The sequence below is a fragment of the Anopheles cruzii genome, chromosome 2, assembly GCF_943734635.1.
Source record: "Anopheles cruzii chromosome 2, idAnoCruzAS_RS32_06, whole genome shotgun sequence".
Taxonomy (NCBI): Eukaryota; Metazoa; Arthropoda; class Insecta; order Diptera; family Culicidae; genus Anopheles; species Anopheles cruzii.
Window position 1 is genome coordinate 31,152,938 of NC_069144.1, and position 14,864 is coordinate 31,167,801.

A 14,864-nucleotide genomic window follows, 5' to 3' on the forward strand; every position below is an offset into this window, starting at 1 on the left:
AGGGGAGCCTTTAAAGATCACCTGTTCATTCCTCTCTCAACAGCTGTTTGTCTTAGACACTTTGATTACACTACTACCAGTCCAGCTGGCGCTGTTTTGAGATCGATATTGGTTGCAATTGTTTGCATTTTTCAACATTCTCATTCCCTCTCACCAACCCTTTTTAATGCCTTCTATTCTTGGGGTCTCCGCTTCCGAACGCCAGTAAAAAGAGAGCGCCGACATACCGACGAGACAACGGGCTCCAAATCGTGACGACCGAAGTCTCGTTCATTCGGAACAAGTTTTCAGTCCGCGAAGGTTGTGCGCGTTCGGGGAGCATTTTACTTATCGCGTTCACGCTTTCGGTGAATAGTGTGTTTCATCTTCACGCTGCCCGTGCGTGTGGAGCCTTTGCGTGGAAAGCTCTGGCTTCGATTTTTCTTTACCACGATCCAGGTGTTAGAACCGAAGTGAAAAAAGGCTTTCAGTTCGTCGTGTTAACCTTCGCCACCGCTCTGCGTGAGTGTGCATGCAAATAATTCTTAAAAGGTCTCGGAGGTTAGGTTTTGCCGCTTGCTGAGCTTGCTGGAACCGTGCTGCATGCGTTCGCGGGCACCTGAACGGTGTGCGCAACGCCGACGAAAAGGAAGGAAAAGCGGGAAAATTGGATCACAGTGCAAAACGCAGTGTGTACAGCAGAGTACCAGTTGTCGAAGCGTGAAGTGAAGATGATTTGTAGCCGTTTGTTTTACTTTTAATCAGATTCACTATCGATCTCAACCGAGCGCGCTGTGACCCAGTAGTGTGCCCCAGGTGATTACGCCTTTCTCGCCACGCTGGTGTAGATATAGTGCAAAAAAGTAAAATATTACCCTTACGTCGTGCTGTGTGCGTTACCCCACACGGATGGGTTATCCGTGTGAGCGAAGCCCGACGAGATAGGCGCGTATGCCGTGTGGCAATTTAAGAAAAGAACAAGGGCGCATACAAAAAAAATAGGGTTCCATACCGCGGTGACGCTGGTATTTGTGTGCGGGCGGCACGCACAGCGCCTTCAATAGTGGGAACGAAAGTATAAGGTGCCGAAAGGTGTGTGCCGTTCTGTAGGAGCGAGAATGTTGTAATTCGGTCAACGCGGCAGTCCAGCGTGCTATGACGTCACAGTCGCTGCCGCACCACGATCCCACCATAGGAAGCCAAATCGAGGGATAATTGGCCGCAACGTGTCGCTTCGAACTTCTTCTTCTCAATCATTAACCCGCAACAACAATGTCTTCGGTGGAGCTTTACATTAAGGTGAGTGATAAAGCGATCTTCGGCCGTATATTTCCGGACGAACGTATTAATGCTGCTGCAACCTAAACACGTCGGTAAAATTCAGCTTTTATTCACTTTACTGCTGGAATATTTACATGAAGTAATGCTTTCCCAAGTATGAATTCTTTATTTGTAGTCATACGAACGGAAGAGTTCAATCAGTGAAGCGAAGACAGAAGTAGTAGAAAGTCAAAAGAAAACAATAGTCTTATATGGTTTCCGTTCATCGTCCGGTGGGCCGGCCTGGTGCTGAGACAACTTCTCGGCCATTCCTCCATCCACTTCTGATGTCGTGATTTTTACCACCCTTCCTTCTTTCGGTGGACGTATTTCAGCTTGGCATTTCGTCGGGAAAACGGTGCTTTCTGTTCTACTATCCCTCGGGTGTTTCTCATATACGCCCGGAAGGTGAAACGATTTTTTGAGTCTTGGTGTTCGTCGTCGTTTCTTTACAAAAAAAGACAAAATGAAAACAACTTATAGAGACATTTTCAATACGTTTTGCGACTGTCGGTCGCAAGGTCTTTAGTTGCCTTTATCAATGAGTAATCGAAGAAATAAGTCGTGTGAACGATAACCCGACCTATTTGAGAAGCCCAATGCCACCCGAATATTTTTACCACATTTCGATGGTGCGATATGCGATAACGTACGTCGTTAAAACAGTTGCGTGATTCATATAGGACACATCGAACTGAATTTGGGCTTGAAACGAGCATCCCTCCCCGAGGAAAGAGGGAGCGTTCTTCAAACGCACGATGTCTCCAACTCCCGTTGACCCTTACCGAACCGTGCCTTCCGATTCAATCTCAACCGTTTCCACGGAGACTTCACGCAAAATCAGGTCATGTCAGAATGTGGGAAACTTTGGTCGCTGCACGACCGGTCGCCGAGAAACGGCGGTCGCTGTAAGGTCGACCTATTTACCCTTTCGAAAGGCAACCAGATACCAGGCACTATTACTTAGGGCTCGCTAACATCAGCTTCCCAATTTATACTGCGTGAGAGGACGGGAAGCAGTGATGTTGTCTGTCTTTCGATGGTATCGCCTCTGTTGCAGCCTGGGGTCAATTATCTAGAGTTTTTTCGTAGAAAATATTTCTCGAACGATCACCTTTCGGACACCAAACGAGCTACGATCAACTCGTGTTTGGGTGGGGTTGGGTTTCATTTCCAACTCCCGATATTTTTGCAATGAATGCTGCATTTGCCAAGTAGCCCCAACATCGTCTCGATGCCAGCGTTTGCCAGCTAAGGCGCCAGGTAAGAGAAAGAAAGGGGCCGAATAATAAGCGGCTTTCGTCCGCTGAGGGCGGAGGTCTGTAACGACAGTCGTGGTGAATGATCGTGAAACGATCGTTCTGCAATCGAGCAAAGTGTTAGCCCGACCACGGACGACGCGCAAAGTTGCGCGAAGATATGATGACCAGTATTGTACGGTCTCCGGTTGGTGTTTGGATGAACACAAAAAACCCGCAACCTTTGCAACACCTTCCGGAAATTGGTCCATCGTTGTCGGATGGCGCTGCTTAAGTCGGTTGCCTTCAGAGCGATTGTTGCCCCAACACAAACCCGCGAGTATGACAAAACAATGTGTACGATTTATCTGCTGCTTATCTCATCCACTTTATCATGCTTTCGATGGCTTCTTTTTCCTCGCACTTTCCCTAGAAACTGCTAATTGGTCCAGAATAATGGGCGGCAGTTAACAGCATGGCAGTTGGCAGAGAGTTTCAGGGTCATTGTTAGGGGACAAATTTAGTTTGGAAATTTCCCTGTGCTTTGAAGGCCACCCTGCACAGTTTTGATTGCACTGTCACTTTGATTGCACAGTTTTTTTAAGAATGTTTTAACACTAAATAGTAACAAAGATACACCTTTTCGTTCAGAATTAAAAGTGCTCAAGTTCGTTTCACACCGCTCCCAGTAAAGCGTGTAATTTTTGGAAAAAAAATCTTATCGCCAACGACATATCACCAGTGCAATGTCGTGTTAATTTTATCAATCAACCCAGTATGAGTAAGCCGCAGTCCGTTATCATCAAATAAACAACGTACAATTCAGCATTATTCAAGCAACGTGCCACATACCTGCTTCCACAGTAACGGAAGGAACGCAATTTTTATTTCGGCAATATTGTTTTGCAGCTGAAATGCATACATTACGTTTAAGTAGTGTGTATATGTCGCTCGGGATGGCTTACAGCAAGAGCAAATATCATCGGAAGAAAAACAAAAATTCTCAAAGCGAGACTCCACAAAGTCTTGCCTGCCCACGAGAGAGATTGAGAGAGAACAAATTCCGATGTGGATAACCGTGAACTTGACACTGAAGTTTTGAGAGAAGCAAATTCAGCCAGCTCTGTGGACCAAATCGATTTTTCAACTCACAGCAAAAATGCAGTTTCCTGACCTTCGGAAGTGCACTCCGCTGAGAGAATTTCCATGAGCACATAGAAGGATATTTAGTGGATGACAGTTCTTGGTAGATTCTTGCCAATATTCAGGGTTTTGTTGTCATTAAAATGTTCTTTTTGCAATAACTGCTGAAACGGAAAGTAATACTTTACTCTCTACGGACTCTGTATGGCGTAAACGTAAGTGACACCATCGTACCACATTACGTTTCACCGACATTCCCTGGAGAAACCTGATATGTTCTCCGATGACCCACTAACACTCATTACCATGTTCGCACTCAAACGGCGGTGCAGTATTGGTCACGGAATCCTGAACGTAGTCACGGAGCACCGTGTGCCATTCTGTAACTGGACTCTCACCGTAGTATTTGCATGGTTCAACGATTTGTTATGTGTTAACCCCCCCCCCCCAAGGGGCCACTCTCGATTCCCCAATTGGGCTGAGAAAGAACGAGAACAGATAAATATATACCCACACGGACCCCCGCCGTTAGTTCGACTAATTTTCTGTTGAAGAAAATGACCTGACAAATTCCAAACCATTCCGGCGCATATTTTGCGTGGTCATTGTAGCGTGGCTTTCTCTCACCTCTACCGTTCTAGTTCTGGGCCACAGTCTAGTCTGGAGCGGAACAGTACGGAAAAACATATATGCCAGCTTTTGAAGCAAAGAATTTCTTTTCTTATTGATCAACACCGAAGGGCTACATAAGCGGTCGAAAGTCTTCTGTTCATCGAACCGTTCTTTATGTATTTGCTTTCATCGAACTCACGAATTCTGTTAACTGTAGTCATATGTGACACAGAAGGGTCGGATTTTTCACCGTTGCGACATAATGTACTTCGTGAATTGTGCACAATGTAGATATTTGTGCAACTTTTCCACCAAAATGTTATTTTATGTAAACGAAAATTGGCATAGGTTTGGAGAAAATATAAATACGAAGTTGGTTACGATGGATGAGAGCTTTTATCAGAGAGAGAAAGGTGTGAAATTAAAAAACTCTTGATGCCGGATATTTTTCCTTTGATAATTTAAATTTATCGATTGTTTATCTATTTGGTTTTTGACTGAGGAAACTGCTGAAGAAAAGATGAACAAAGAAAAAAGACATATAAAGAAAAAACACTTCTGTGAAGCAGTTTCAAAATGCCAAACAAATCACTCTCTTACTAAAAATTAATCTCCACTTAATTACCTTTTCGGTTTGATATGTCTCCGTTGGCATAAAAAAGATTTAAGTGTTCTTTGAGCATAGAACGGATTAGATACTTACAGAACCGTAAATGTGTAAACTAAAATTACTATTTTGCGCTTACGTACATTTTCAGGATGCACGAGTGTGGATCCCGCACCCGGACACGGTCTGGGAAGGAGCCATCGTGGAGCACGACTACAAGCAGAACGACAAAAGTTTAACCCTGCTGACTGATCGTGGTGTACGGCACACCGTGCAAGTGCAGAGCGTAGACGATCTTCCTCCTTTACGAAACCCGGCGATTCTGATTGGTCAAAATGATCTCACCGCCCTGTCGTACCTGCACGAACCCGACGTTCTGTACAATCTCGAGGTCCGGTTCTGCGATCGTCAAGCCATCTATACGTACTGCGGTATCGTACTGGTGGCCATCAACCCGTACGCCGAGTTACCGCTTTACGGACCGGACCTCATCCGGGCGTACCGTGGCCACTCGATGGGCGAACTGGAGCCACACATTTTTGCCGTGTCGGAGGAAGCTTATGCGAAACTGGAGCGCGAAAAGTGTGATATTAGCATAATAGTGAGCGGAGAGTCTGGTGCAGGAAAGACGGTTTCCGCGAAGTACGCGATGCGTTACTTTGCCGCCGTTGGCGGCAGCGAGTCGGAGACGCAGATCGAGAAGAAAGTCCTGGCCAGCAGCCCCATCATGGAGGCTATCGGAAATGCGAAAACTACGCGCAACGACAACAGCTCGCGGTTCGGCAAGTTTACGAAGCTCCTTTTCGTGAACAACCATTCGATGGCGCTGACGGGTGGGACCATGCAAACGTATCTGCTGGAGAAGTCGCGCGTCGTTTTCCAGGCCACGGGGGAGCGCAACTATCACATCTTCTACCAACTGTGTGCCGGGCGAGATCAGTGGCCCGAGCTGATGCTGGACCATCAGGACAAGTTTCATTTTTTGAATCAGGGCGCTTCACCCAACATCAACAAGCTGTCGGACCGAGATCAGTTCCAAGAAACGCTCAGCGCTCTCAGGACTCTTGGGTTCGATGAGGGCGAAGTGGGCGACATCATGAAGGTGGTAGCGGCGGTGCTGCACCTGGGGAATGTGGTTTTCAGCCATCGCCAAAAGAGTCAGTCCCAGGAAGTGGACAGCGAGGTGTGCGCCATCGCTAGCAATGATTTGCATCTGAACGTTTTCAGCGATATCCTGCAGCTGGAACGGAATGAACTGCGCAAGTGGCTAGTAACGAGACAGATCGAGTCCATCAACGACTGTGTGCTGATTCCCATGAACAAAGCGCAAGCTGAGGCTACCCGAGATGCGCTTGCGAAGCACATCTACGCGGAGCTGTTTCAGTACATTGTGCAAAAGATTAATCGCAATCTTGCCGGGAGCAAGAAGCAAACGTGTTGCTTTATAGGTAAGTTCACTGAAAACTGTCCCTGATTCCCCGCTTAACATTTACCATCTTCGTCAACGGTCAACCTCCTTACAAGTTGTTCCTCACATGTGCGGATCTGGTGCGGCTTCTTCACGCTGCTTAATTTGAATGTCTCTTGCAGGTGTGCTCGACATTTATGGATTCGAAACGTTCGACACCAACTCGTTCGAGCAATTTTGCATCAATTACGCCAACGAAAAACTGCAGCAACAGTTCAATCAGCACGTGTTCAAGCTCGAGCAGGAGCAGTACCTGCGCGAGGGCATCGAATGGAAGATGATCGATTTCTACGACAATCAACCGTGCATCGATTTGATCGAGTCGAAGCTGGGCATTCTGGATCTGCTGGATGAAGAGTGTCGAATGCCGCGAGGCAGCGACGAATCGTGGGTCGGAAAGCTGCTGGAAAAGTGTACCAAATACAAGCATTTCGATAAGCCACGGTTCGGAACGAGCGCGTTTTTGATCAAACACTTTTCCGACACGGTACAGTATGAGTCCTGGGGCTTTCTCGAGAAAAATCGAGACACTGTGTCGCGGGAGCTTGTAAACGTGCTGAAAAAGTCCGCCATGCGCCTGTGCCAGAGGCTGATGTCGGTCCAGGACGGGCAGCAGCAGCAGGAGATGGATTCTAAGGCTGCTGGTGTGAAAATTATGGTCAGCGCAGCGCGCGCTCAGGTACGTCAATTTTACGTTTTATTCGGTTTTGAGTTACGGGTACGATTATTTTATATGTTTCATGTTTGAGCCACATCTCCCCCTCTGTCCCCATCGCAGTTTACACCTGTGTGTTGTCCGCTGTTCTAATGTCGCTATTTTGCGTGTGGTGTGCTTTTTTGTATTGTTACAGCATCCCGGCGACAGGATGAGAAAGGTAAGGTGTTCGTACCGCGCGGACGTGAGCTTATGTTGTTTCATTCCTTCCCATTCTTTTTGAAAAACATTTTGTATACATAGTGGTATAAACTAACTACAATTGAACATTAAAAGATTATCAATCTCTTTGAGTTCTTTCAATAACATCGAACAAAACTTTGGACCACAATCTATTTTAATTTCACTTTTGTCCTTACAGCCTGTCACGCAGAAGCAACATAGAAAAACGGTTGGCTCTCAGTTTCGAGAAAGCTTGACGCAATTGATCACCACACTTCACAACACCACACCACACTATGTCCGGTGCATTAAGGTATGAACTCCTCGTGGAGGACCATGGTTCTCGCTCATTCTAAGTCCTTTCTTTTAGCCAAACGACGACAAGACGCCCTTCAAATGGGAGGCACCTAAGATCGTTCAGCAGCTGCGGGCTTGCGGTGTACTGGAAACTGTCCGCATATCAGCGGCCGGATTTCCCTCCCGCTGGACGTACGAAGACTTCTACGATCGCTACCGGTTGCTGTGCAAACACAGCCAAATCGTGGACTGGAATGTGAATGCAACATGCACGAACATTGTGCGAAATTGGCTACAGGATCCGGACAAGTATCGGTTGGGTAAAACGCAACTCTTCTTCCGGGCGGGACAGGTCGCATATCTCGAGCAGATGCGTACCGATATTCGACGAAAGCATATAATCGTGCTGCAGTCGCTGATTCGCCATTTTATCTGCCGGCGGCGATACATGCGGTTAAAGAAGACGGCCCTTGGACTGCAGCGGCACGCCCGGGGAATGTTGGCGAGAAAGTAAGCGACAGCTATTCAAATGTTTCTTTATCAGTTTGATTGACATCGCGGTTCGACGCTCTTTGCTTGCTTTCTTTAGACGTGTGGATAATCTACGTAAGAATCGTGCTGCTGTCACCATTCAACGATATGCACGCGGCTGGTTGCAGCGCAAGAAGTACAGAGAGGGACGGCGGGCTGTTCTCGCACTTCAGACACGGGCCCGTGGCTTCATGGTGCGACGCAAATTCCGCGCCATGCTCGATAACTACAAGGCAACGCAGATACAGCGGCTGTGCCGTGGCTATCTGGCACGTCGCCGCTACCACGAGCGGTTAACAAACATTATTAAGTGTCAGGCGGCCATTCGCCGGTTCCTGGCACGTCGGGAGTTCAAGCGGCTCAAGGCTGAAGCTCGCACCGTGGAGCACATTCAGAAGATGTACAAGGGTCTGGAAAACAAGATCATCGAGCTGCAGCAGCGCCACGACGTGATTTCAAAGGAGAACAATGCGCTGAAAAAGCAAAACGCCGAGGTGGTGGAAATGCGACAGAAGCTGGAGGCGATGAAGCGGCTTGAGAAAGAACTTAAGCACCTTCAGCTGCAACTCACGCAAAGGGACGAACGGTTGCTGCTCGCGGTTACTCAGCTAGAAGGGGAACGAGATGAAAAGATGCAGTTGCTCGAAGATAGACAACAGGCAGAGGAAGCGTGGTTACGGGAACGCAAGCAGCTGGAACAGGAGATGACGAAGCTCCAACGGGAAGTGACGGCGATCAGTACGGTTAATGTGGCCAAGCGGGAACAGTTGGTGGTCCAGGCGGACGCGGACGAAATTCACGCGGCGTACCAGCGCACAGTGAAGGACAAGGATGTGCTGGAGAATGACAATCAGGCCCTGCGGCAGGAGATTCATCGGTTACAGCGTGTCATGGCGGACTCCTCGTCGCATGAGCTGAAAACACATTCCCGGTCGATCAGCAATGCGTCCAGCACGAACGAGGAAGACTATGGCTACACCTCCGGGAGGAACACGCTCGATATCCGGCGGGCTTCGCCTCATCTATACGAAGGTGATGCCGTGGGTGAAAAAATGGGGACCGGTAACGTTGGTCGAGGAAGTCTTCGAGCCAGTGGCACTGGTGGTAGTTATAGCGTTAGTAGTACAATTGTCGCTAGTCACGGTGAACGCAAGAGCGCGAAAAGACATCCTAATGTCGACTACGAGCGTGTTCATCGAACACCGCCAGAATCGTTTGGATTGCTCAAAGGTAGGAGTTAACGCGTTGCGCGGTTTACACGAAGTACGTTGCTCACTGATAATTCGACTAACACCTCCGACTAACGGTGATAATTGCTCTCGGCTGATGGCAACTTTCGTATTTTTCTAACAAACTCAAATCTCTCTTTGTATGTTTTCAACACCAAACGAATGCTTAACAACATCTTCTTTCGGCAGATTAATTTTTCTAAAAATAACGTGCGCTAACACCTCCCTAATCGAATGCTGACCTCGGTAACAACGTCTGCAAAACAATTAATTGTAGTACTAACGCTCATAACTTGGTTGATATTTAAATACTTATAATTTGAGCGAAATGCTCTATTCAATCAATTTAATCACATTTGTTTCCATCAATTGCACCTCCAGATCCTTCGGATTCGCCCCAAAACGACCAAACAGCCATCATCCTCCGGATGCGCAAATTGTTTGAAGAGGAGAAAACGAAAGCCGAACAGCTGCGAAAGGAGCTGGCACGGTTGAAGAAATCGTCGTCCTTCAGTACGGAAGACTCGATCCGTGCCTCGGAGCTGGAGGTGGAGAACGAAAAACTGCGCCAAGATTACAATCTGCTACGCAACAGCATTAAGCGTGGTGTAGAATCGCGCGAGATGGATGCCCAGTACGCGGCCCTGCAGGAAGAGCTGAAACGTCGTCGAGAAGAGTGCATCTCACTTAAGGCCGTCCTCGCGCAGCAGAGCCAATCGTTACGTTCACTCGGTCAAACGGGTAACGGAGAGGCGGGCATTCGGATCCACGATGAGGGAGAACTGATGGAAGCATTCCAGGCACAAAAGCTGGTAAATCGTCAGCTGGAATCGGAGCTTCGGGCGATCACCGACGCAAACAACGAAACGCTGGTCGAAAGCAATCGAATTATTGACGGCCTGAAGTCGGAGAACGGTGAGCTACAGGAAATATTACAGCGAGATGTTTCCGGTGGCGAGGAGGAAGCTGACCTGGAAACCGTGCGCCAGAACGAGCACTACCTGCGTCACGAATTGCGCAAGTCGACTGCCGGCTACGTGGAGCTGCAGGAGCAGTTAAACGAGCTGCTGGCGAAGAACTCGGAGCTGCTGCAGAAAAACAATATCCTATCGAACCGGCTACGTGACCACGGTCTGAACGATTCGATACTTATGAACGACGAATTCCACAGCGGGATGGTGGCGGTAGTGAAGAAGCAATCGCAAACAGCATTCCATGGTATTTTGAAGTACAGCAAGGAAGACGAGAGCAAGATTATGCAGCGGCTTGTGACCGATCTCAAACCTCGTGTGGCTGTTACCCTAACACCTAGTCTTCCTGCGTACGTGCTGTTCATGTGCATCCGTTACACGGACCTAGTCAATATGGACCAAGACGTGCGGTCGCTGTTGACTAGGTTCCTGCAGATGATGAAGCGCCTCTGCCGTGGTCCGAATTCGGTTGAAGTGCGCGTTATGTGGCTGGCGAATACTCTCACGTAGGTTCAATGACCTCGTTGGGCTTTAAGAGTTTTAAGCGAACTCTCTATTTCATGGCTTTTGTTTTTGGTTTTTCCAGACTTCATAATCTCATGAAAATGTTCGGGGGCTACACAGACTATATGGAATACAACACGGACGTGCAGAATAGTCAGCAGCTGAAAAACTTTGATTTGGCCGAGTATCGGCAGGTGATACACGAAATAATCATGTCGTTGCATGACATGTTGGTCCGACAAATCCAGGAAAGTATCAAGCAGTACGTGGTGCCGGCGATCCTCCATCACGATGAAACCGTTCGGGGCAAGAGCCGTCGCACCATGTCCCTTGATGTATCGCCTGAGCAGAGCCGTCCCGAGCCGGAACTCTTGGTGCAGCAATTGGCGAATGTTTACAACCATCTGACAAGTTTCGGTATGGACGGGTGCTATGTGGAGCAGATCTTCAAGCAGCTCATGTACTACATCTGCGCCGTATCGGTGAACAATCTGATGGTGCGTGGAGATTTGTGCATGTGGAAAACAGGCATGAAGCTGCGTTACAACGTGGGTTGCATTGAGAACTGGGTGCGATCCCAGAAGCTAAGTTCGGACGTGATGAAGCCGTTCCTGCCGCTTAACCAAATCTCATCGATACTGCAGGCTCGCAAAACCGAAGAAGATGTACACACTGTACTTGAGCTAAGTTCGTCGCTTTCCTCGGCGCAGGTTTTGAAGGTATGTTTTTGTCTGCTAACACACCAAACTTTTGTCATTTTTGTCTTCTGAAAAAAATATTACTTGTCCAAAAAGCTTACCAACAATTTAAAATTGATTTAATGACTATACTGTGAAAACTAATGCTTATTTTTTATTTCTACAGATCATTAAGTCATACAAGGCGGACGACTGTGAAGACCAGATAAAGCCGGTCTTCGTCGAGCGTCTTACACATCAGCTTAGTCAGCGCTCAGAACAGCGTGAATCGGACACCTACATGATGGACGAGGAAATCGTCAGTCCGCTGGTGGTTGTGTTCAAATACAGCGAGGTTAACCTGCAAGAGATTGAAATCCCTCCCGAGCTAAACTTGGGAGCACTAGTTACCAAGATCTAAACAGGATCCTATATTTTCTAAACCGAAAATCCACGTCAATCTATGATTGTTTTATTTCCAAGATTGGTTTATTTTAATGCATAGTGCATACGTTATGGACTCTTCTTCAGTTATCTTCGTTTTGACGTAAAGATCTCGTCTTTGTACTAACATCATGTAGGTTTCCTGCTATCTGAATGAACTAAAATTGAACATTGTGACGGTATAGGGTAATCGACTAGTGTGCAGACAGTAATTAGAGTGAGCAGTAAATTGTAAAATTTAGTGAATTGTTGAAGTTTGGCAATTTAGGGAAATAGAGGTGTATGGAGCTTATGAAAGATGTTTGAAAACGTGTGTGCCTCACAAGAAGTGAATTAATAACGATTTATCACCAATCGTCTTGTTATTTTATGTGTCTATAGGCGAACAAAGTTCGAAGTCTTTGAGCAAAGAAAAGACTGGAAAAGGGGATGTTATTTTGAGCTTAGACCCGAGTTTCAAAAACAGAAGCAGTGCATAGATACCCGAAGGTATACTTCCAGCCTATAAAAAAGCATGGCAATACCTTTCCTCTGTTATAGCAGTCTTTATGTAACTCTCCGTTATAGCGTTAGTGAATTGTATTAAACGGGTTTCTTTAAGGCTATACAGTAGGTAATAATGTTCACAGGACAACATGTTACGATATACTTACTTATCTGGCAATTACAACCGCCGAGCGGTCCTAGCCTGCTTGTTACGGTATAGTTGGTACAATATATAAGCGAATTCGTTGTCGATGCGATTATTACGAAAGCTGTAATCATAGAAGAAAGCTCGAATTCGTTGGATGCTTTAGATCATATTGCATTGAATAAAAATTGTACTGTAATGCAAATACTTGGTATTTCACAGATTTCCTTCTCGAAACGTACCGGCAGTGTTGATGGAGCAAACGACGATAATATAGAAATCGCTCACTCCGGGCAAGAGGCAATAATGCAAAGATTCAATTAGTTTTTATGAAAGAGACTTTTGCTCTCCTTCGAACATTCGTATATTTTGCTTTTCAATATTTGTTGTTAATTCATATCACTTAAACCCGGCCGAAGTTGGTCAAATCTTTTAGTCGGTCGAAAGTTTCGTTGCATCTGACGTCCGCCGTGCGTGTTGTAGCTTTCGGCCAAATTGTTTTTTCCCGGATTTCTCTGTCCAGTGGAAACAATTTCAGAACACATCACGCTGTCCAGCGTTTCATCAAGGATCTGGCCGTTTGTTTCAAGATACTGAATCATTCGTTCGAGATCGAGCTTCAAGGACGCGCTGCCAGTGGAATCCTTAGTGTGTCCCAACGTCTCTTGCACTTTTTGCACAACTTCACGGCAAAAAGTTTGTTGCTTTTCCTGATAATGTCCTTTCACTTCCAGCACTGAACGGAAAATCGGTAGCAGGTCATCCAAGCGCCCAAGACTGCAAAGTGTTACAGTTTTCAGCTGCCGAATCGTTACGTAGTTACCCTTCACCACGGTGCCTAGAATTTCTAGTGCAATCTCTGGTTGCCCGTTGTTCAGTGCGAGTGCCGCCGCGAAAGCGGTCGCCTTGCGCATTGGTATATGCCCGACCGAGTTGAGCTCTTTCCACAGGTCCATCGCATACTGGTAGGAGGCCGGAGTGTTTTCCTTGTAGCAGGCGGCAAATGTTAGCGTAATGCAGTGCTTCGGAAAGCGGCCACCTTGTATCTGACGTCCTTTGATGGAGTCAAATAGTTCGCGCACCTCTCGATAGCGACCATTTTCGTACAGCAAATCACTTAGAATCTGATAGCTGGAAAGTTGATCAAAAAACCCGTCTTTGTTCGTTTCACGGAATAGCTCGAGAGCAAGCCCCGGGTCTCCCAGCTGATGGCAGGCGCGCATAATTACAGGCCCGAAGACGTAATTGCCGAAGCGAAGTTCTTTGCCTTGCCGATTGTACCGTGCGATCGTATCTTTCAGCAGCTGCTTGTCATCCGGAGTGTTGTCGAGGAGATGGATAACGTTTTTCAAATCCTCCGTGAAGATCATGTTTGTCTCAGAACTGGCAACTAGGTCCCGAAGCTTCCGTTTAAAATTGTCCACGTTGTGCAAATACTGCGTTCGTGTTTTTTCACACTGCGTTGCATATCCGTCGATGCCGAGTGCAGAAGCGGAGTACAGATTTCGATACGCACTAACTGTAAGGTGTATGTTTGTTTTGTACTGCATTAGTTTCTAACATCGTTCACGTCGACGTGATGGCCAATGCTTACCCGTCTTGGTTGATGCCAATAGTGATTGCACAATTTTGCGATACATCGTTCAGGGACTGATAGTTTATTGATTACCAAGTATGTTTCTAAACAGAATGACCGACTGAAAGATGGGCCGCAGCAGTCACATAACACATTTGATCATAACCTCCAACGCCGTCGCCGCACGATGATGGTTCGCACATAGCGAGAACGTAAACAAAGAGCTGCTCATGAGCGAACGTCATACGTGAGTGACGAAAATGCTGTTTTCGTGATGCTTCGAAAACTTTGCTTCGAAATTTAACTTTGAAAGTGATCAACGGTCGTCCGTTGGTCAATGAATGTAGTTCGAATTAAACTAATGCTTTCGAGCAAACAAATTAATTTGTAAAATATTATGACAATTTCACAAAAAAACATTGAAAAAAGAACAAAGATTGCCCAATAAGGAACAAATATTTTTTTATGGTTCCTGCACAACCATCGCACACATAGCACGTACTACGCACACATACCTTTTGTAATTAATGTTTGTGTTAGTGTTTGCTCCGCATACTTTTTGGCGGAACAATGTTGCCGGATCCGTTAGTTTTCAGGATTTACGCAGTTGAATGCCGAATCGCTTTCAGTCAGAACATCGTGTGTCTGTTCATTCTGTTTAGTTTTCTGTTGAGTTTTCTGTTGAATTGAGTTGCTCCTTTTAATTTCGGATAAAACCAGTTGCAACCGATTGGTAAATTGTACGAGCGAAATTGGGGTT

At 46.6% G+C, this 14,864-nt stretch overlaps 2 protein-coding genes across 2 annotated transcripts; one reads left to right on the top strand and one right to left on the bottom strand.

The window, feature by feature from the left end:
• The first annotated feature begins 1,251 nt into the window (after nt 1–1,251).
• On the top strand, nt 1,252–12,628 carry LOC128269067 (unconventional myosin-Va). The gene is made up of 10 exons (XM_053006412.1): nt 1,252–1,278; nt 5,051–6,347; nt 6,490–7,046; nt 7,219–7,242; nt 7,444–7,557; nt 7,615–8,051; nt 8,131–9,104; nt 9,683–10,778; nt 10,859–11,495; nt 11,641–12,628. The coding sequence occupies exons 1-10, from the start codon at nt 1,252–1,254 to the stop codon at nt 11,872–11,874; spliced, it is 5,397 nt and encodes a 1,798-aa protein (XP_052862372.1). The 3' UTR covers nt 11,875–12,628.
• Nucleotides 12,629–12,857: 229 nt separating this feature from the next.
• LOC128278876 (pentatricopeptide repeat-containing protein 2, mitochondrial-like) lies at nt 12,858–14,168 on the bottom strand. The gene is made up of 2 exons (XM_053017603.1): nt 14,123–14,168; nt 12,858–14,047 (listed from the first exon to the last, which is right to left on the bottom strand). The coding sequence occupies exons 1-2, from the start codon at nt 14,166–14,168 to the stop codon at nt 12,918–12,920; spliced, it is 1,176 nt and encodes a 391-aa protein (XP_052873563.1). The 3' UTR covers nt 12,858–12,917.
• Between the last annotated feature and the right edge of the window lie 696 nt (nt 14,169–14,864).